Source organism: Diadema setosum, chromosome 13, assembly GCF_964275005.1.
Source record: "Diadema setosum chromosome 13, eeDiaSeto1, whole genome shotgun sequence".
Lineage (NCBI taxonomy): Eukaryota > Metazoa > Echinodermata > Echinoidea > Diadematoida > Diadematidae > Diadema > Diadema setosum.
Window position 1 is genome coordinate 16,057,816 of NC_092697.1, and position 23,959 is coordinate 16,081,774.

The 23,959-nt window shown below is 39.6% G+C and overlaps 1 protein-coding gene across 1 annotated transcript; it reads right to left on the bottom strand.

Annotated features, from left to right (window-relative positions):
• Positions 1-714: 714 nt before the first annotated feature.
• Positions 715-23,392, bottom strand: LOC140236443 (solute carrier family 23 member 2-like). Its single transcript, XM_072316367.1, has 12 exons — positions 23,207-23,392; positions 22,213-22,370; positions 19,224-19,309; positions 18,416-18,486; positions 12,969-13,150; positions 9,676-9,796; positions 7,379-7,535; positions 5,015-5,268; positions 3,797-3,926; positions 2,977-3,120; positions 1,810-1,905; positions 715-983 (listed from the first exon to the last, which is right to left on the bottom strand). Exons 1-12 carry the CDS (start codon positions 23,390-23,392, stop codon positions 715-717), a joined length of 1,854 nt encoding a protein of 617 aa, XP_072172468.1.
• Positions 23,393-23,959: the final 567 nt, after the last annotated feature.

The following is a 23,959-nucleotide window of genomic DNA, read 5'->3' on the forward strand; positions in this document are numbered from 1 at the left end:
GGGTCTAGATATCGCGCACGAAAATTTGAAATGCTCTTATAATAGAAGTTATTCCATAATCGTACCTGAATTTCTCAATGAATATCACGAAAATGCAGAAAAATCACCTCACAGAATCTCCTGATGATACGATGACGGAGTAGTGCGCTGTCGCCGTTTGTATGTCGGACTTTTTTTTATGCGTTCACCTTCTCGGGGTATGTAAAGATCGCGCAGCTGCCCTATGTAGTTTCATGCGTGAAAGTGTCTGCCCCTCTCTGCGGCTGTAGCGTGCTTCGGCTTTCGTAGAATATTATCAACGATCGATCGAACAAATTACGAATTCTATCGGCTACGATCATACGAACGAGACAAGTGAGACGACACGTCTAGGCTACAACATCCTTAAAAAAAAAATTTAAGCTAAGGTAGGTAAATTATAAGGTAAAAAATGGGAAATTTAGTGAAAAATTTGTTCCAAAAAAATGGAAATTTAGTGAAAAATTTGTTTGAAATCAAAATTTCTTACCTGCTTTCTTCTCATGTTTAGCGGTTGTCAGGTATTTTTATTCCATGGGCGTATCGGCAAATTTTGCGCTTAGTCCTACGCGTAATATTGCTTGCTATACGCAGTTACGCTATGCGCGATCATTAAGTCCCTGCGCGAGACCTAGTACCCTTACTATACATGTAGTAATGCTGTCACACCAACGCATAATACAAAGGTAGTTTGGTCTACACATCTTCCGCTACCTCGTATTTCTTCCGGGAGCAGCACCGTCTTATTCGTAGATTAAAGTTGGAACCCCTGTACGTTGGACTGAAGGGTAAATACGAGGTCCATCGAGCCCTCCTGATGTATTTCATGCCTACGGGTGGGTTGTAACACTCATTCACGAGTTGATAGACCTCGTCGTTTGTCTTGCCGTCGAGGGTATCGTCGTCAGTCACCATGGCTCCGTTGACATCGAGCATGTTTTGGATCCCCCTCTCTTCTGGGGTACCTGAGGATTATTACAGACACAGGAAAGACTTAGATTATGAACATTTAGCATGTAAAGCTGAAGTTTAAGAGAAAAAAAAATCCAAAACGTAAAAGCTTTTGCGTATCGATTCTGAGCTGAAGAATCAACATATAGCACGACGAGCTGAGCTTCAAGAGGAGCCAAACATCCAAACTAAAAACCACATGCGTATCGATTTCGAGCTGATCGAAAATCATGCGCGCTTGTACAGCATCAAAGAAATGGATAGTAGAACACAAAAGACTCTAACTGTGTAAGGAAATGTTAATAAGGGATGTATAGCATTGATGGAGGTGAGGATTCAGCTTTTAAGTATTGTACGATGCTTAAAACCACTCCATGTAATGTTAAAGAGCATACAATTCTAGGAGTAATTCAGAGTTTAGTTAATGAAAATAGGTTTTGAATTGGCTGAGATATCCAAAAACAAAGTCCTAGTAAAAACCACCTTTTATTAGGACGGTTTTGTTTGGAAATTTAGCCATTTCTAAAGCAATTTTCATCAAATGGACATTGAATTTCTCTTATAATTATATGCCCTTTCATATTTTCTAAAAGGTTTCTCATCAAAAAAAAAGTCATCAAAATATATTTGCAACCTGAAGCACTATCTAAACGGAAAATGTAGTGGTTGACAGCATAATACCAGTTGGTGCGCGTTCAGTCGGCCCTAGGCACTGCTCATCGCGGAAACTTTGTGCGCATCATTGGATGCTATTCCATTTGTTTGTATAACATGCAGTATCATAGCATAGAGCCTGCGGTGTTGATTTGGGGTGGTGATAAAATGGAAGGAAATGGATACCTGGTATGGTATTGTCAAGGATGAATCCAATCATTCCACCGATGAACATCCCCGTCTCCAGCAACACAAGCAGGATCTGGTCCGCTGTACTTGAACCTTTTACAAGCAAAAGAGCGAAAATCAAAACAGGATTTTCGGACTTTGAACGACCTATTCCAAGACTGTAAGATATCAATTCTCTGAAAGTTGTCATGGTGAGAGGCGGTAAATCCGTTAGCTTTCGGTGCACCATAAAAAAAATGTATATATATATATACATTTCTAGGATAAGCAGGAAAAAACTGCACTGCTATTTACCCATGCACGGAGTGGCGACGCGTCGCCACTCCGTGCATGGGTAAATAGCAGTGCGACGTTTACTTAATAATCGTTTATGTATATGAAAGCTATACTTCATGCTGTAAGAATTTACCTGACGCCATGTTCCTCGCTTTGCTTATGATGATGATCCTCTCCATTTTCAAATTATTTTTTCCAAAACCTTTTTAAGTGTTCCCTCTGTTATAAAGTGTACCTTAAATTTGGCAAAGACTGATAACAGAGTACAACCTTTAATTCTGTTGTACTATAAAGGCCCTACATAATGTGTACTGATGGATAAAAATGATTCACAGTTATTTTGACACTGTATCAAAGTTGATTGTATTGTATCAAAATGGAATGGCGTGATAAAACTGAACTGTAGGCCAAAACTGAATATACGGTGATTATAACTTCGATTGTAGGCCCTTTTCGGGACCATGCTTGTCCATTACTCACACGTATTTCATCTGATACACCATCATTATGTTCACCAAAATTTAATAATATGCAATTTATACCAATTTTGCTTTAGAATAAAGAAGTCTAATAATTTCTTTAAGTGTTTCTATCAGCATTTATAACTTACAATTCGTACATTTCTGATTTCAAATTAGACAATTTTCATTAAAAAAGCATGCAATTATACACTTCTTTCTAGAAAATGGTAAGTGCTTGTGAAGACTTAATATGTAATCATCTTTACTAGTAGGTGTCGATTCTATAGATTCTTGAATGTACCACAAATCGAATCGATAAACAGGATATGGACAGAATTCACGTCGGTTTAAACAAAAAATAGAAAATATTCCCAACTTGACTGACTTGCCAATGAGTGGATCTATCTCCCAATGACATTTTATTTACCAGTCTGAATGCTGTCTGGGTTCTTCTTCACGTAGGACGGAACGATCAGTCCGAGAGAGAAAGATATGCCCACGATGAAGAGGTTCCTTGCCGAGTTCATGTCCGCATACTGAAGGTTTGAGAAACCCACCGCGGTGACCATGCCTGTATATTATACATTTCGATATATTAAACATGTTAAAGGCAATCCAGAAACCAGCCTATCTCGGTACCGAAAGTGCGAGAGTTTTGTTCCATTGTTTGTCTATCTTCTTTGTTTTTATTTTTGGGCTTTTTTGAGGAAAAGTAATGGATAGAGTGCTGACGTCACAAACGACAAAAAAAAAAAAAAAATGAGGAGAAATGCTAGTTTAGGTATTAAAAACGCAGAGGTTTGAGGTCGAACAAAAGTGTATGAGGTCCATTACATTTAATTTGGATAATTTGTCCCGGAACAGCGCAAGTCATTTTAGCATTGATTCCCGTGAGCAAAAGAAAAAAGAACAAAAAGAATAAAAAGTCGTGCTTATATGCCTATAGACATGATAGAGCCGGGGCGACCGAGTGCTACAACAAATTGAAATGTCACGTAATGCCATTACATATGAGATGCCTCTATGTCATCATCCTTGTTCAGTGTAATATGTTTTTTGCTTTTTTTTTTCAGAACATTGGTTGTCTGCTCAGGGACCACAATAATTTCACTAATCTATACATGACACTGTCTATTTATTAACTGCATAATGTAAAATTATGTGAATCGTAGGGAATGTCCCTTTTAATAGTAAGACACCGAGACACGCCCTCAACATAAACTTAGCGCTGATAATGGATGTGGTACCTATGGTGACAGAGATGACACCGCCGATGATAGGTTGCGGAATGGTGGCAAGCACTGCGCCCAGCTTCAGGAACATCCCGCATAGTAGAAGAATTGACGACACCACCTGAATGACGAAACGGCTGCTGACCTATCGCGGAGGGGTCAAAATTGCAAAGGATTCTTTTAAAAATGCACTGTAACGTGCTACGTCTAGAGTATAATTTTATAATCTTTGGAATTGATTGTCATTTTGTAATTTTGTTGCAAGGCCCCAAGGAGAACAGTGTGTACCCCACTGATGGGGTTACCCCGGGTAAAAAATATCGAATAAATAAGTAAATGTATAAATAAATAGACAAATAAATACATACATACATAAATAAATAAACGGTATGTTATTGATCTCATCTTTTTATTTGAGTTGAGGCGTGCATGGGCAATCATGATTTATAAGCTCCAGTACAAGGGAATGTCGAATGAATTTAAAATCATGCTTTGTGTGATGTTGTATAGGTACCTAAACAGCAACAGCAGAAGTTTATTCAAGGAAATAGTCACGTGACTAACATGGCTATCTAAATTCACATAGCGCGTCCTATACTTAATGGTTTTCTGACGTCTCAGTGCCTGTTTATTTCACCCAATTTTTGGCCGATCTGCTAAATTGATTTGACGACTTAGATTTCCATATTTGGAGTCTTTTCCCGAAAGCAATTACACACTAATCACTCACTTTTTCCTCTTTTCCTTTTCCAAGAATAGCCGGATAGATTCCCAGCAGAATATACAACTTTCAATATGCAATATAATATTGATTACGACCAATTAGACAAAGACTTGTATGTCTTGCGTTATGAAGTATTATGATTACTTTTTTATCTTTTTTTTAGATGAAGATTTGACCACTGACATCAATCTTGCGATCAGTCTCAACTCTTTTTACTTGGAAGAGAGGAAAAGAGCACCAGATGACTACAATCGAATGATAGGGACAGAAATCGATTTGATGGGTCCGTTGGAAGTGATTATAGCTCTTTAATAGCTTTATGACATTTCAACAATATTGAAAACCCTGGCCGTTATGACGAAACGAAACTTGATAATTCGACTCATCAGCACACTGCTCATCCCGAGAAAATAACGGGAGATTGAGAGAGGGAAGGAGTGAGGAAGTAAAGATGGGGGGGGGGGGGGGGGCGGTAAGGGGCGAGAGGGAGCATCGTCAACAGGATATACCTTGGTAAGTCCGATGACGCCGACGTTGGTGCTGTAGGACGTAGGACACGTTCCGGACCCCCAGAACCCCGAAAACATTCCTCCTAACCCTTCTATCCCAATGCCTCGGTTGATGGCGTGCACCGGTGGGGGCGGTGCACCGGACAATCTGGCGCATGCGTAGTAATCTCCGATGGACTCGACGATGGAGGCCAGACACGCAGCCAGCAGTCCGAAGACGGAGCCAGCTGAGATCGAAGGGGCACCCCATTGACCTGATAATGTCAACGTAGCTATTGTTTTATTATGTTGCTTGATGAATATTCATATATTGTTATCGATAAGATCATAAAATGACTGACGTTGCCGACTTATAAAGATCATTATCCGTCAGGTTAAAAAAAATGCTTGGAGGTATACTAGTAGGTTCCTACTTAGCAACGGTGGCTAATGTGATAAAGAAAAAGAAACATACGACCACAGTTCCATCATCGGTTGCAGGTACTATCTGTTACGTCACCATCAACTACTGCCCATACTGCATACAGAATTTTATTTTATAGGTTTTCCCGGCCAATTTCCACTTTTGTCAGTCCATTTGATAAAAGATTTAGCGAAAATCCTCGTCACTGCACATTCTGTCATTCAAAATTGCAACTTGTTTGTTCAATTTAGCATTTCGGTCAATGAAATTCGCACATTTGCCTTTCGAATTCGTAAAACGGGCATTTAAATTGGCACGTGCTCTTCAGTCATTCAAATTCGCCAGCACTGGCGGAAAATGGTATTTCAGTCATTTAATTTCGCGTATGGGCAGTCAAATTCCAAACATGTTCTTTCAAATTGGCGTAATGCTATTTCTATTTTGAAAAGGTGAGAACCGTGATTAAATACGTATTTAAATGTGAATTTTTGTTTCATCCACACACTGTTAAGTATATAGTAAAGGTATCTTTGACCCTAAATAACTCAAGTTTGTTGTTCTGTTTGTTGTACTTTCATACATGTTATCAGAACTAGCCATGCTTGCACCAGTACCATAGATTCACTTCACTTTCTTATGTCCAGTCATGGCAGCACGAGTTAGATACAGGCGTATCTCTCAAGAAGACAGGGAAAGAATCATAGAAGCATTTAAGGGTAATAACCTTGACAAATTGATGGCTAGAGCTGATCCAAGAACTTTTATTTATTCCTAATGATAATTACCGCAATCTAGCACCCACCAAGTGAAAATAATGAAACATGCAGATGAAAGAAATAATCACGATGTAAATTGAAACCTCCTTCTCCCAATTATTGACAAAACAAACTTAAGATCAATGTATCTGTGAATGAAATAATGCTATCGAACATTATAAACACATACACATATTTTGAAAGTACTGTTGCAAAGGTGATATCAGAATAAAAGCATAAATGTGCCTGCTAAATTGACTGCAGTAAATGCAAAATTGGATGCCCAAGAATGAAATCGAATGAACGAGCGCAGCGTATACGTGACCACGTGACTATATCGTGCTAAATTGAATGAACGATTTGCGAAATGGTGCTTGTCTTACGAATTTGAACTGAAAAAGTGCTGATTCGAATGATGTAAAAGGTAATTTGAATGCTCCAAAATGAATTTGAATGAAAAGATTATAAAAATTGAAATACCGAACATGCCGTCATAGGCTAAATTGCGCTAAATTGAATGCAGCAATTAGGAATTGGACTGAAAAAAGTGCGAAATTGGCCGGGAAAACCTACATTACCCGAGCTCGGCGGCTATTTATATTTCTATGCCTCTTATGTGTACATGATATTCTTAACGTTATAATGCTATTTTCTTTGGGGTGTGCCCTGAGAAAATTCAGAAGTATATCGTCGTCCCTAACGAATCCATAAATTCTGACCGCAGTCTTCTTCTCAATAGTATTTGATCACACTGAGTAGGGTCTACATACACGTATGCATCTGACCGTTTCCGGGCGCTTACAAAGTGGTCGATTCTCATATGCCACTGATAGGAAATGATGGTGTTGGTTTTCGTTAGATTTGCGGACGAGATTTGATGATCGAATGTCACTTCAATGTGTATTGTATACACTACAGTGTATATCATACGGACTTGCTGAAAAACAGCCTAACGGCTGAGTGCAAGTATTTTTTTACCCGTGTTTAAATAAAACAAAACAAACAAAACAAACAAACATTCAAGTGTATCATGATAGAAAAGCATTTATTTCGGCCAAGCGGATTTGAAACATCCCCTGCTAACCAGGATCAACATATCGGTATAGAACTTCAGGGTGCCTATAAACTGGGAAAAAATTAACACGGTAATTGCTTTTAAAAATTCATCTGGACATATAGAGATAATGAAAGCCATTTTCTTATTACCTGGATATGGAACATAGAACCATGGCGTATTAGCAACTGCCTCTTTACTGACATCTGTACGAAGAGGGTACGTGCTGGAATTCGGGTCGCTGGAAAACACATCCGTCACAGTAAGAATGACGCAGAATATCCATGTCGTCATGACTGCCAGCAATACCTAAAAGAAAAGATAATGATAGTAGTGATAATGATGAAAATGATGATGGTGATGATAATAATAATAATAATAATAATAATGATAATAACAATAATAATAATAATAATAACAATAATAGTAGTAGTAGTAGTAGTATCATTATCATTATCATTATTATTATTATTATTATAGGTTTTCCCAGCCAATTTCGCACTTTTGTCAGTCCATTTGATAAAAGGTTCATTCAATTTAGCGAAAATCCTAGTCACTGCACATTCTGTCATTCAAAATTGCAACTTGTTTGTTCAATTTAGCATTTCGGTCAATGAAATTCGCACATGTGCCTTTCGAATTCGTAAAACGGGCATTCAAATTGGCACGTGCTCTTCAGTCATTCAAATTCGCCAGCACTGGCGGAAAATGGTATTTCAGTCATTCAATTTCGCGTATGCGCAGTCAAATTCCAAACATGTTCTTTCAAATTGGCGTAATGCTATTTCTATTTTGAAAAGGTGAGAACCGTGATTTACACGTATTTAAATGTGAATTTTTGTTTCATCCACACACTGTTAAGTATATAGTAAAGGTATCTTTGACCCTGAATAACTCAAGTATACTATAACTCTTGAATGTTGTTCTGTTTGTTGTTCTTTCATACATGTTATCAGAACTATACATGCCATGCTTGCACCAGTACCATAGATTCACTTCACTTTCTTATGTCCAGTCATGGCAGCACGAGTTAGATACAGGCGTATCTCTCAAGAAGACAGGTAAAGAATCATAGAAGCATTTGAGGGTAATAACCTTGACAAATTGATGGCTAGAGCTGATCCAAGAACTTTTACTTATTCCTAACGATAGTTAACGTAATCTAGCACCCACCAAGTGAAAATAATGAAACATGCAGATGAAAGAAATAATCACGACGTAAATTGAAATCTCTTTCTCCCAATTATTGACAAAACAAGCAATGTATCTGTAAATGAAATAATGCTATCGAACATTATAAACACATACACATATTTTGAAAGTACTGCTGCAAAGGTGATATCAGAATAAAAGCATAAACGTGTCTGCTAAATTGACTGCAGTAAATGCGAAATTGGATGCCCAAGAATGAATTCGAATGAACGAGCGCAGCGTATACGTGATCACGTGACTATATCGTGCTAAATTGAATGAACGATTTGCGAAACGGTGCTTGTCTTACGAATTTGAACAGAAAAAGTACTGATTCAAATGATGTAATAGGTAATTTGAATGCTCCAAAATGAATTTGAATGAAAAGATTATAAAATTGAAATACCGAACATGCCGTCTAGGCTAAATTGTGCTAAATCGAATGCACCAATTAGGAATTGGACTGAAAAAAAAGTGCGAAATTGGCCGGGAAAACCTATATTATTATTATTATTATCATTATTATCAATATTATGAATAGATCAAGGACAAGGGGCTGTTCATTTTATTGATTTTACTGCTGAGTTCTCACTATGTATGTGTATGTGTGTCAGTATATTCAAGTGTGTGATTGTGTGTGTGTTTGTGTAGGCCTATGTGTTTATGGATGATAGTGATAATAATTATTGACAGTGCTTATATAGCGCATAACACATGGTGTGTATGTCCTTGTGCCCTCACAAATTGGAAAGATTATATAAAGACACACTATTAAAATTACAATGATACATGATACAATGGGTAAATTCTTTAGTTTCCATTACATCTTAACCATATAATTCTATGTTAACGCTTTCTGCCTTCCTCAGTATGATTTTGGCATTTCCGATTAAAAAGAAGCTACAATTCACAAATAAACCGTATCCTCCTTTCAAACTCTGAAAAAGATTGGCAATAATTTTAAAGAATCATGGACTTGGCTTTAATCAGAATGAATTAATGGTTTTTGCGCATCGAGGAATACTTCGAATTTAAGTTTAAACTGTGTAGTACTGACATTGTCTTGCAAAGCAATCCTCTATGTAATTGACTCAGAATACTAATGAAAAGAACTGTCTTCTGGTCATGATGATTTTTATCTTGTTTTCTACAGGAAAATAAAATGATGAAACCGTTGTCTTTCACGAGACTTTCCAAACAATGACATGAATGGTAAACAAAAAGGAGACTATAAAACTACAAAAAAAAAAAAACTGACCGGAAATAGCCGAAAGACGGGGAACCTTGCGACGTGACAGCCTTTGCTCCTGCTGTACGATGCACAAGGCACATTGCAGCGTCCCAAGTACTGTGAGAATGTTACGATCAGAACCATGGTTCTACAGGCACAAAAGGGAATTATTGATGATATATCAGTGTGTCCCTAAAATCCCCCATACATACGCCCACACACACATTACTTAATGTAGATGATTAATCATAATACATACTGATCATCCTGAAGTCCCGAAATCACTGCCTCTCTTATTCTTTTTAACCAAATTCAATGGACAACACCATCAAAGTTACTGTTCTGTTTTTCCTCAGAAATACTTTATTGATTCATATTCATTTGTTTTGATTATCAATAGATTGTAATAATCAATATATGTATGTGTGTGTGTGTGTAACACATAATCCTATATTGACATAATTGATTAGGACTTTACATTTTCATTAGAAAAATTATGTAATGTATTGCGGTCGATCAGAAGCACAAGAAGCCGTTTAGACATGAGTCAATTCAATCAAGTCTCAATGAACTTTGGTTGGTATGTTTCCAGACACAGAGTATAAGTGGCTGCTACGTAATTGGTATCGTGATTTTGGTGAGTAGGGATCGCTCTTTAAAACTTATTTCTTAAGGCAAAACTTCAAGGTGGAATATAGCATAAAATGTGCGAGGGAGCGAAGCGACCGAGCGGGGGAGGGTGTTGGAGGAGGGTATCCCACGCCAGGGAGATTTTGCATTTTCAGACCTGAAATTCAACGTTCTAGTGCACACTTCTGTTGTTGTTGGTTTTTTTTTCCTATCAAAAAAAAAGGAAAAAGATAACTGATTGACTAACTCGCGGCATCTCAGACCTTACTTGTTTCCTCGTGTGCAACATCACTGTGTAGGCATAGCACTACATGGAAGTTGACAGGGGGAGGGTGTTGAAGGAGGTAGCCCCTTCCCACACTGCGGAGCTTTTGCATTTTTAGAATTGAAATAGAACAATCTGATGCGCACTTCTATAAAATATTCCGAAAAATTGTCAGTCCCCAAATGTTTCGAGTCTTAATCTGTGAGTAGGAACCGAGCGGGGGAAACACAAATCAAAGAGGATGAGGGAACTTTTGAATATATTTTGAATTCAAGTGACAGGTATCAAACATGCTTTTCGGTGAAATATTCTTGAAATTTGTCAATCCCCCAGTTTGCTAAGTGTATGGTAACTTGTTGGAGACCTAACGGAGGAGGGTGTGGGAGGGGTATCCCCCCTCCCACGGGACGGTGATTTTGCATTTTGAACATTGAAATTCAACAATCCGTTGCACAATGAGCGAAATATTTGGACAGTGTTTTATCAAAAAAGTATGGAAATTTTCCTCATTTCGAGAGTTATAGGGGGACAAAATGACGTTTGCTCCCTTGTCCTCCGGGATTGATGCCCCTGCATGCGAGGAAGCTTTTGCATTTTTAGAATTCAAATGAAAATATCTCATAAAGACATTTGGAATTTAGGAAGCTCTCAATCCCCCAATTTAGTGTACTAAAACCAAGCGGGGAAAGGGTTAATTGAAAGGAGATAATTATCCCCTCCAACATGACGTAGATTTTGCATTTTTTAAAGTGATGTGAGAGAACTGGTGCACATTTTCGATGAAACATTTGTAAATCTATCAATCTAAAGGTGTATTAAGTCCATGGAAAATAGACCAAATGGGAGAGGGTGTGGGAAGGGGTTTCCCCCTTCCACACGTCGAGAGAGACTTTGCATTTTTAGAATTGATTTCAGCAACCCGGTGCACACTTTGAGTGAAATATTTGGACAGATTTATATTAAAAAAAAAGCAAGAAAATCTTCTCATCTCGGGAACTATAATTACTGGGGGGGGGGGGGCAAATGATCTGCTTACCCTCTCAATATTTTTATGGGGGGAACTTTTTTCTGTCAAAAAAAACAAAAAACAAAACAAGAAAATCTTCTCATCGCGGGAATTATTAATTATGGGGGGGGGGGGGCAAAATTATAATATGCTTGCCCCTCCAAAATTTTTATGAGGGTAAGGCTCGCACTTGAGTCCGCATTCTCAACTTGGATTGGTCAGAAGTAAAGTGCTGTGTTTATAGACCCTACATCCTTGTAGCACATGTACACGTACACGCGAACGTGTATACGTGCCAAAAAGGTGGGGAGGAGAAAAATCTCTTTGGTACGTGCATGCTCCGTACCGTACGGATGTACAGTACGGTCGATAAATAATGAACACTGTAAAATAGCTCTGTATGAAATTAGAGCTGCCACAGCCCGGGGTGCGATTTTTTTCCCCACGATTTTCTTGTTCCTGGTGCAAAATAGAAATAAAATAAAATAATGATAATAATAATAATAATAATAAAATAATGATTATTTAGCGTCCGGCGTTGAAGTCGCTCGCAGACTTAAAGTGGCATTTTTTTTTAAGGGTCTGATGGGGGGCGGGGGTGCGTTCGCACCCAACGCACCCCCCCCCCCCCCCTCCTTCCTGGTGACGCCCATGAACAGTAACACGAATTCACTGTAAGACACACAAAACAATGACTGTTATTGTTTGTATTTCTCACTCGCAAAAGATCGTAGATCATAGATCGAAGTAGACCCTACTACTAGGGTCTCAAAATTATGAAACGGCCATTCTTCTACACGTGCTATAGCGCCCGCTCCCTACGACATTTCGAAATTCGCCTAGACTTTTTCCAGCACAAAAACGGGACTCGTTCAGGCATTGTGTTTACAGTATGGAGACCTTTAGACGACGAGTATAGAAGCGTGGAAGATAAGGCGAAATACAATGACGATTTAACCGCTGCCAGTGCAAAGTTGTTATTTAATCAACAAAATCACTTTCTTTGCAACTGCGAATATTATGTCAGATATACCTGAACAAGTGAAGAGAATACTACATACTACATACTACATACTACAAGCTCTACATACTCTACATACTACAAGCTCTACATACCACAAGCTCTACATACTACAATACTACATACATACTACAAGCTCTGTCTTTTTAGTGGGTCCCTCCATTTTTCGCATTTAAAACAACGGTATACATGTATTTCGCTTTGATCACTTATGTTTCTTTCTTGCAATACAATGTATGATTACTTTAGGTCCTCAATTGTTATAATCTTTTTATTTCACTATGTTCTACTTACCTTATTTTCTGTTACAAAATGAAGTGAAACATATGTTTTTTGTTGAAAAATGAAAACTTTGAAGTGAAGAGAAGGAAATATTAAAGATTACTGTCTTTGCTTACAGAGCAGCAACACCCCAATGTTGACTACACTTCTGGGCTGCTACACTCAACAGAGTGATTCCGATAAGACTGATGGTAGGGGCGATTGTCAGGGGGCCGATGTATCTGAGGAGGACGCTCGTAATCCCGCCAAATCCAACGATGAGTTCAAATGCAGACGAGATCAAAAGCGCACCCTGTATCTGAGATATCAAACCATGCAAAAGTAGAAACATCACGAGATCTTCAGCGTTTAATTCCACATTACCATACAGTATAGCGTAATGTTCTTATGACAGGGTCGGCTTTGATATCATCACAAATGTCTTTGACATCATATTCAACATTTTTAACATATTCAACAAAGACGCCTATCATGTTGATGTACTGATCAAACAGTACACACTGTTTCCTTCTGAGTTACACCTGCACATTGTCGTGTGGGAAATCAGGAAATCAATCGTTCATTAGTGTGATGTGTTAAAGTGGACTTCTGTGTAATTCAGAAGTAGAGGGGAGTGGCACCATTCAATTTTAACGTTATTTGGATGGACATGGTATCCACTTTAATTCATAAGTACATCTTTACTGAAGGGCAGGTCTGGTCATAAAATTTCTAATAGTGCAGTTATTAAAAGGTACACCGTACTGTACTTGGCTGTTTGGTTTGTTTTTATGATGCATCGAGTCACAAGTCATACTTTGCGCCACAATGTAAAGGAGCGATATGCTCTGTTGAAAACAACAACAACAACAACAACAACAACAACAACAACAACAACAACAACAACAACAACAACAAACCAAACAAACCCAACATCATTAGTTTACTTTTACAAGCTTTGTAAATCTATCGGTGATTGCTATGTTTACTTTTTTTTTGTTTCTTCTTTCACACCAAATATTGTAAGGCCAATGCCATTATCCTCGTGATTATCTCTTCCTAGCTGAGTCATCAATTATCCCGACCCATCCAAAGTACTAGTACTTGACACAATATCAAGTGATATTGGAATAGGCTCTTGTAATGCCGGTCAGCATGGTCAGTCATTTTCCAGGGGTGGTATTCTGAGATCGTAATTAAGTCTGTAAGTAACTTCGTAATTAGGTCGAGAAGTTAATAGGCCCTTAATCATGGGCAGAATTAGCCTTTAAACAAGGCGACTCGCTCTGCGTGCCCCCGTATAGCTCGTTTACCCCACAAACCTGTTGGCCGGCGAGTGGACCACTCGCCGGCCAACAGGTTTGTGGGGTAAACGCGCTATACGGGGGCACGCAGAGCGAGTCGCCTTGTTTAAAGGCTAGGGCAGAATCGGTATTCTGAGGACGTAATTAAGGTATGATTAAGTCCAATAAATTATCTTAGGTTCCTCCCAGAGCCGTATACGGCACTGGTTCCTCCCATCTAATTGTTATTCCATCCAATCAGACGCGTTGTTAGAAGCCAAAATGATGATCACGCGCGCAAATAATATGCCCTCAATGCGCGCTCCTCCACCCAACCCCTGTAATTACAACGCAAGAGCTCCTTGCGCACACTCCGGGCTTTGATTACAACCAAATTACAACCCTTCACATACGCACGCGAAGAGCTCACATAAAATGACAAAATTCCTCGAAGATCGCCCATATTTCTCATTTCCTCTGAATTCTACGGATACCATGACAACAAGACTCAACCGCTCTTCGGTTACCGAAGACGGTAAGCATCGTCGTGACCGAGAAAGAACGCTGTAATGCGTGATATCGGAGTAGATAATGACACTCTTTGGTATCATTAAGTTTTCCATTAACTTTCATACTTACAGGTGCATAATCCCGGTAGTGTAGAGGGCGCTGTTGATGATACTGCCGATCACCGTTAGCATTGATGCGAAGATTACCGAAGTTGAGCTGTCATCAAGAGTAAAGTGCGTAGGTGTTGCTAAGTATAACGTTGCCTTCGTTGTCTTCTCTGCGCATCGCGCAGTCTGTAGTAGTAATGTCAGGGTGCGTGCATATGTGCTTGTTACTATGACATCACAAAAGAAGTTTGCTAAAGCTGTCATCCCCTTCATAGCTAAGCCGAATCATGAGCCGAACTGTGATCGGACCACTGACTTCAGTGAATCGGACTTCTTCGGACTCGGGGAAGTGGGCCACAGCGTAAGCGCTAAAGAGGAGTCGATAGCGTAGGTCTCTATAGGAAACTTGCGCCGTGCGCCCGCGTACGCATTTGACTAAACCACCGGGACCATGTGCCTTTAAAATGGCCTGTCCCATGAAAGTAGTATTCATGAGCATAACATATTGTATATCATGGGCCGTATTCTGAGAGCTGATTAAGTGTCTGATTAGCACTTAATTACCGAATTGGTATTCTGAGAGCATGATTAAATAGGGGGTATATTAACTACCATAGCAACAAGCGTTTTGGCGGGAAGGACCTACGCGTTTGCGCGTATCAATGCGCGTGCACCTCTGAGAGGACTTAATCACAGAGTTAATTACGAATCGGTATTCTGAGGGTGTAATTAAGTATGAAAGTTAATGGAAAACTTAATGATACCAAAGAGTGTCTTAACTACTCCGATATCACGCATTACATCGTGTTTTCTCTGCCAAAACGATGCTTACCGTCTTCGGTAACCGAGGAGCGGTTGAATCTTGTTATCATGGTATCCGTAGAATTCAGAGAAAAAAAGATATATAGCCGATCTTCGAGGAATTTTGTCATTTTATGTGAGCAAAGAGGTTGAGATCTTCGCGTGCCTAGGTGAGGGGTTGTAATCAAATACCGGAGTGTGCGCACGGAGCTCTTGGGTTGTAATTACAGGGGGCGTGCAGGAGCGCGTATTGAGGGCATATTTGCGCGTGTAATCATCATTTTGGCTTCTAACAACGCGTCTGATTGGATGGAAAAACAATTAGATGGGAGGGACCTAAGATAATTACAGGGGACTTGATCATACCTTAATTACGTCCTCAGAATACCGATTTTGCCCATGATTAAGGGCCTATTAACTTCACGACTTAATCACGAAGTTAATTACAGACTTAATTACGACCTCAGAATACCACCCCATATTGTTGGTATGACTAGACCGGTTTACTAACATATTCAAATTTATGGATCTTTCTTCTGCCTTGATGTACTGACAAGCTATTAACTTGTAACTCGAAAACACTTCCGAATATTTGGAATCAAGTTTACATACATTAGTTGTTGCTACGCTGGGTTAAACATTGGGCAAATTTTCAGATCATCAGGAACCATTGTCAGAAAGGCATGAATAAAACTTGAATATCTTAGTAATCTGGCTCTATTGCATCATGATCCCAGAAACTGCATAACAGTTATGAAAAATTGCATCTCTGTTTCACACATTTAAGAGCTTATGACTTACAAAACATGCTAGGCAATATCATCTCATTATCATCATTTTCACCTATTTGAACAACCTCAAATCCTTTCCCCCTTGGGATGCTACCAGCCAGGTTTGGTGAAAATGTGCCATCGGGTTTTCAAAAAGAAGATAAGAATGTAAAAAGGTTTAACGCATGCTGGACGAGGCACAACGGACCACGCACAGTGTAAGACGGATGACAGATAACGGATGCCAGACGATGAATGATCGCAACTGCTCAGGTGAGCTGAAAGAGCAATATAACTGCGTAGTATTGCCTTGTTGAGGGTAAACCTGCGGCTGGCCAGAGCAAAGAGGCAGATTCCAAGGCAGAGCGAGAGGAAAGGGGAGGTTATGCTTTCGTTACCGTTGGTTTGTTTGTTAGTTAGTTTTCGTTAGTTAGTTCGTTAGTTTGTCCGTGTGCAAAATAACTCAAAAAGTAGTTAACGGATTGGGATGAAACTTGCAGGAAAAGTTGAGAATGACACAAGTAACAAACGATTGACTTTTGGTAATGATCCGAGAATTTGGGGGGAATTTATTAAGGATTTTTGATATTTTGGCATGTAGGGTCAATGCACTTGGGAGTTCAGGCTGCGCGTATTTGAGGTTTGCCTGCGCGCACTAAAGTGCGTGCTCTAGTTTCTGCTGGGGCGAGGCGCGCCGTGCAGCTGAGGGTTTATGACGTAACAAAGGCTTCTATATTGGGAAATCGGGCGACTTTGAGCACCGATGCTGTGTGTACGTATGATATCTCTATGGAAGAACAAGATCAGTAGTGGAAATAAGCTGCATACTTGGCGGAGGTCTGCGCTCTCATAGTGCGTGTTTATACAGGAGCCTCTCGCATCGGCGCGCATGAGCCGGTATTTTACCTCCCGCATGAGCGCTTATTTCTCGTGTTTATACAGAAGTCAAAATACCGGCTCATGCGAACCGATGCGAGCCGATGCGAGCGGACCTCAGCTGAACAGGACCTCTCGAATTTTGGGGTCAAGCATAGGTCACGTTCGCAGTGCAGTTTATTGCATGATGGGAAAATATGAAAAAAAAAAATCAAGATGGCACCGGCAAAGTCATCAGGACCACCAAGCTTTAAGGTCATTCTTGTAACGTTCCTCTTGACAACCACCCGGCCAAATGATCAATTGAAATCCAGTTTTTCAGTAAAAAGGAGAAGACGTGGTTCGATCATGACAGATATTAAAATACACGCTTTCCGGTTACCTCTCGAATTTCGGTCGTCTGTATAAACACACAGCAAAATACGCGAGGCTCCTCTCGCATCGGCCACCTCAAAAGGTGGCGGACGGAACCTCTCGCATGAGCCTGCATTTGGCGGCGTATGCCGGCATACGCCGTGTTTATACAGAACAAAATTCGAGAGGTCCTCTCGCATGAGCCGGCATGAGCCGGCATGAGCGCGTATTTTGCTTCTCTGTATAAACACGCTCATAGAGTGCTTTTCTAAATAGTTAACTCTGTGATTATTAAAGTCCTCTTAGATGTGCACGCGCGTTGATACGCGCAAGCGCGTAAGACTTTCCGGCCAAAACGCTTTTTGTCATGGTAGTTGATAAACCCCTACTTAATTGAGCTCTCAGAATACCAATTCGGTAATTAAGTGCTAATTACACCTTAATTAAGCCCTCAGAATACGGCCCTTGGTGTCAAAAAGTGTATATCCTGTTGGTGTTTTGGCAGCCAATATGGAGCTTTAGATTTTCACGACGTGGACGTTCAGAGAGAAAAAAAAAAAACCTGGTCTGAGCATGCGCAGAATCGCGTATCAGACGCGATCTATTTATAGCTCGCGCGCCTGAGTTTTCACCACGCGTTCTGGGCTATTTTTACGTCCGCTCAGTTCACGACGTAGAGAGCTACTTCATGCAACAATCATATGGGGGCGCCATTTTATTTTTATACGTTGCGTCTCAGTGTAATCTAAAGCTACTTTTCAGCACAATGCAGGGAAGAGGAGAACATCCAGCTCAAGCGTCGCCTCAAACGTCCGCGCAGCAAATCTAAAGCTCCCCATTATGCAAACAATTAACAACCTTGGGCTATTAACCTCTCCTATACCTCCTGCATGCGATCCCGAAACTCTGCTCGCAAATCGTCCTGGGTCACCTCCGTCTCATTTGTTGACATTTCTGTCAAAAAAAAAACAACAACATAAAGATACTAAAAGCCAATATTAGACTTCTTTAGCCTCTTCTCTTTACGACCATTCTGATAATCGGAAACAAAGGTTAAAGGAGCTGTCTGCGTGTACATACTTGAGGCAATTTCCGACAAGAGATAAGCAGCATAGATCACTTCTTGCTGAACTAACATTCAACAAAAGAGGACCAGTATAGAAAGGCCAAACTAGAACATACCACTCTTTAGAATTAACGACGCAGATTATTTCCTATTTTGCCTGATAACAAAGAGACTGATTCTCAGAACAATTCAAAATTTTATTCCAATGCCATAAAGATTCTTTCATATGTATCTGCTACAAAACGTCAATGCACCACAAAACAAAGAAAGTGAATGTACAGTAATGTTTAAATAATAGAAACAGGTGGGCTGGAATCTGCAACCCCTAAGGATTCATTCCAAAGGGGAAAATGATAATTTTTCGTAAGTTTTTGTTCAACTCATCCTTTCTCCCTGATGTAGAATTTCAACAACAATCTCATCGGATGACGTCCAATCTCTAAAACTCGATTCATAGAATCATCATGCGGGCGTGGACACATCACCGCATCGTCTCCCCCCCCCCCCCCCCCGCCCATACCCGGCATGCACCTATCCATCTTTTAACGCTGTCATATCCAAATGACTACCATCTGAAATAGCACCTATAAACACCGGCACTACAGAATGGTTAAACGTCACAAACCTCCAAGAACGGGACACGGCCTTAGTTGAAACGTGGACACTATTGGCAGTACAAAGGCGAAACCTGGCCCTTGTACGATCGGCAATCTGTGGGGTGAGAGGTAAAAAAAAAGAATCTTTTTCCGTAAAAAATATGCCCTCCTCCCAATTTCATCAGATTTGCTTTTCAATTGATATGACGGCGTTCAGATTTAAGGGTGATTTTAGTCAATGGTCTGCTCTCACGATTCATTTTAATTCGTTGATCATTCAAATTCTTTTCATGCCATTCCTTTTACATTCTACGGTGTATTCCATTGAATTTAGAGAAAAATTCATTCAATATTACAAAACAAAAAGTTGGTATTACATTTCGGAATAGCTGGATAGACGTTCATTTTCGTCTCAAGAACCAATTTCATTTCATTTATAGGCACACAAGTCCAAACTTTAAACATTCGAATTCAATCAACATAAACAAGCTGCGTTATTGTCCCCGTCGAACGAGTTCGAGCAGGGGACTATGAAATGGGCTCCGTACGTGTGTGTGTGTGTGTGTGTGTGAGTGTGTGTGTGTGTGTGTGTGTGCGTCCGTGTGTGATCAAAATGTTCAATTTGCTACTTCTCTGTCATTTATGAGCCAATTTTGATTCTGTTTGCTTTAAATGATAGCACTACATGGGAGCTTTGTAACTTCTACACAGAATTTCAGTTGTGACCTTTGACCTTGACCTTTGACCTATATTGTACATTTTGCTACAAAATGCTACTCCTTCGCCATTTCTAACCCGATTTCGATTCCGTTTGCTTTATGTAATGGCACTAGGTGAGGGCTTCAAAACTTCTACACAGAATTTCGACCTTTGACTTCTTTGACCTTTGACCTTGATTTTTGACCTGTATTGTACATTTTGTTACAAAATGCTACTCCTTCGCCATTTCTAACCCGATTTCGATTCCGTTTGCTTTATGTAATGGCACTAGGTGAGGGCTTCAAAACTTCTACACAGAATTTCGACCTTTGACTTCTTTGACCTTTGACCTTGATTTTTGACCTGTATTGTACATTTTGTTACAAAATGCTACTCCTTCTCCATTTCTAACCCGATTTCGATTCCGTTTGCTTTATGTAATGGCACTAGGTGAGGGCTTCAAAACTTCTACACAGAATTTCGACCTTTGACTTCTTTGACCTTTGACCTTGATTTTTGACCTGTATTGTACATTTTGTTACAAAATGCTACTCCTTCGCCATTTCTAACCCGATTTCGATTCCGTTTGCTTTATGTGATGGCACTAGGCATGGGCTTCAAAACTTCCACATAGACTTTTGACCTTTGACTTCTTTGACCTTTGACCTTGATTTTTGACCTATATTGTACATTGGCTACAAAATACTACTCCTTCGCCATTTCTAACCCGACTTCGATTCCGTTTGCTTTATGTGATGGCACTAGGTGAGGGCTTCAAAACTTCTACACAGAATTTTGACCTTTGACTTCTTTGACCTTTGACCTTGATTTTTGACCTATATTGTACATTGGCTACTAAATGCTACTCCTTCGCCATTTCTAACCCGATTTCAATTCCGTTTGCTTTATGTGATGGCACTAGGTGAGGGCTTCAAAACTTCTACACAGAATTTTGACCTTTGACTTCTTTGACCTTTGACCTTGATTTTTTGACCTATATTGTACATTTTGCTACAAAATGCTACTTCCGGCGGGGACATATATTACGCACCGCGTTATTTCTACTTTTCCTTGTTTGTGATTTATATTGCATTCATACAAATTCCCGTTGATTATATAATTTCAACTTTTTTTTTTTCAGGGTTTCATTCAATCAGTAAATTATTCGATCATATTTTATGTCTTCCTCTTCTTTCTAATCTTTCTTCCAGATTCACCTTGATCATTGTTAACAATGTGGATATAACACAAAGAATTGGGCGGGAAAGGACAATACAGCAACCTTGGGCTGCATCCCCCTCTTTATACCCCCTATCTTCCCCCCCCCCCAAAAAAAAAAACCAAACAAACAAACAAACAAACAAACAAAAACAAAAACAAAAACAAAAACCACACACACACACACACACATTTTTTTTTTAATATGAAAACACATACCCAGGGCCCCGTTTGATCATAAGATAAAATCGACTTTAAATTTCCTTACCACACAGGGTGCAATAGACTTACAGTTGAAATCAACTATACAATCAATTTTAACTCTTCATAAAACAGGGCTCTTACAACGTATGACATTCCTCCAATGAAAGTGGGTGGGGATGATGGATGTGGTTGGGTAAGAACATTGCCCCTTGACCCAACAGTGAGCATTAACCCCCTCTCCCCCCCCCCCCCCCCCATTCCATTTGGGAGAGAATCTCCGAGCAGAACCCTTGGAAAGTTCTGGAAAGCCGTTGTCGTGACTAATCTATAAATACATATACTTATGTTGTTATGATTATTACAAAAGACATGAGCGCTTAAGGCCTAAACAATAGATGAAAACACATTATGAGATAAGACCAGAACGCTGTCGGGATAATTTGATTGCTCAAAGTGTTAAGTAGATTACTCCGAGGCCAATTTTAATGCTGGAATTGTGACATTGCGCAATGACATCCCCACCTCTCACTAAATTGATTCAACGTCTTCGCGAGTACAATAACAACATTTTAGATTCATTCTAGATTTGCATGACAAAGATACAGATGATGAAAATAAATTTGAAAATGAATTTGAGCGTTTTACGGTCGGGTATGACGGTCAAAACCCTCTACATTAAATGGTCACAATATGGATTTGACAACCGAATTAACGAGGTGACTACAAAAGCCCATCTTGCATTTATACCAGGATGCAAAATGCACGTATGTAAGCTGTATGTGTTATTGATTTTGTTTGAAGATAAAGAAGAAAAAAAAACAACAACAAATGAACTTGAACTTGAAATAATGATGCACGGCAATGTGTGACGTAAAAGGGAAGACAGGACAACGGCACCTGACACCAAAGGTCGTCTGCAAGAACGTCTGGATGCCACAGACGAAGAAGGTGGTGGCGAGGATTTTTGACAGGATTGCGATGTCCCCGGCGACACAGAGATACGGCGCCAAGACGAGGGGGTGCGATAGCACTCCACTAATCATGGTGAGGAAGTGCTTGAAGTTGAGCAAAAAGAAACAAGTAAGATGTGTAATGATAGAGGGACAGTTTGCGGAATAATCATATATTCAAAGAAGTTGTTTCAAAGATACCATGGTCAACAATGATGGTGTATCCAGTGCCTCGATTATATGCGGTTTTGCTGATCATGTTGAATTATATTTTGTATGGATGTTCTTTGTTTTTAACGTGGTAACAAACTACATGTATATTCAATTTGTCTGTTTAAATAAATATAATACTCGCAAGATTATCGCAATCAGTATGTCTTTATTGCTGTTATTGTCAGGTAACACTTGTGCAGGTTATTCCTGGTTCCCAGAAGCAACGTCCGTTATAAATACATGATCCAAAATTATCAAATGAGTCGGCTGGCCCGTATAACTGAACGATTTTTAACAAACCTTCAGGTGCACTATAACCCCTTAACCGTCTCGGCTCACCTACTGATGATCTTAATGGATACCATTTCCAACCCCTGTCGACTCTCAGTCTTCCAAAATTAAGGAAAGTGACAGTTCGTAATATTCCGAAGGATCACGTCATTGCGAAGGTTCGTAATTTCGAAAATGAAACAAGGTTCGTTTTTTTTTTTTTCGAAGGCTCGTTGGATTTTCGGATTGACGAACCTTACTTCAGTTATGGATTACCAAATCTTACGTCAAGAAAATTAAATGTTTGGATTAACCTTATTTCTTTTTCGGATCAACGAATATGGAATTAGTGTGTGTAACGAACCTTAATTGGAATAACGACATTTAAGAATGACTTTTTTTCTTTCGGATAGCGAATCTTCGGAATATTAAAACGAACATCTCTCAGTAGAGCCTACCTGAAATGCCAGTACTATTGTAGAGTGCCATGGCGGCCTCTGCTCCAAGGTGTATGTCATCTCACTTTTCAACTTGCCCAGAATGGAATCGGCCAGCCTTCTCGCCGTTTTCCCCTGCTCATCCTCGGGATAGTTGCTGCTCATGTTCTCCATATCGAGGCAAGGAACATCCTCCGTATCCAACATGTTGTTTTTATCATTCATCTTTCAGAAACGTATCTTTCTTCTTCTTCTTCTTCTTCGTCTCGTTCGTGCTTTTCTTTTTTTGTTTCTTCTGCTTTTTCTCAGATCATAACGTGAAGTATTAAATAGAAGTTTTACAGACAGAGGATAACTATACCACGGCCAGGGAAATGATTCTTTTAATCATAAGGCGGACGTAAGAGGTGTAGGTAGTGTCCCAGGCGATCTCAAAACTGTTAATGCAAAACAGATTAAATAAACCCAACCATAACTACACACGTTTTGCAAACGAGCGCTAGCATTATGTGAGCTCTATATAATTACATAGCCAACCTCCGTGTGCGCACACGTGAACAAACGCGTACACATGTGAATATCATGAGATTCATTGCACAAGTTGCAAGGTTTGCCTAGCTGGTTCTACCAAAAATAAATAAGGTTTGAAATAAGACTTCCCAGTTAAGGGCTGATTTTCAGATGTAAAGTCGTACTAAAAACTTATTGAGCAATTGATTTAAATCGAAAAGACCGGTTTTGTTGGTCTGGTGTTTATATTGACGACTACCACTG

Bases quoted from the DNA above. Each gene is read 5' to 3' on its own strand.
- LOC140236443 (XM_072316367.1), bottom strand. From the start codon at position 23,392: ATGTTGGATACGGAGGATGTTCCTTGCCTCGATATGGAGAACATGAGC. The intron at 19,310-22,212 runs GTGCCGTTGTCC...CTCACCCCACAG, and splicing joins CAGACGACCTTTGGTGTCAG to ATTGCCGATCGTACAAGGGC. The intron at 18,487-19,223 runs GTTTGTGACGTT...TTTTTTTGACAG, and splicing joins GCCGTGTCCCGTTCTTGGAG to AAATGTCAACAAATGAGACG.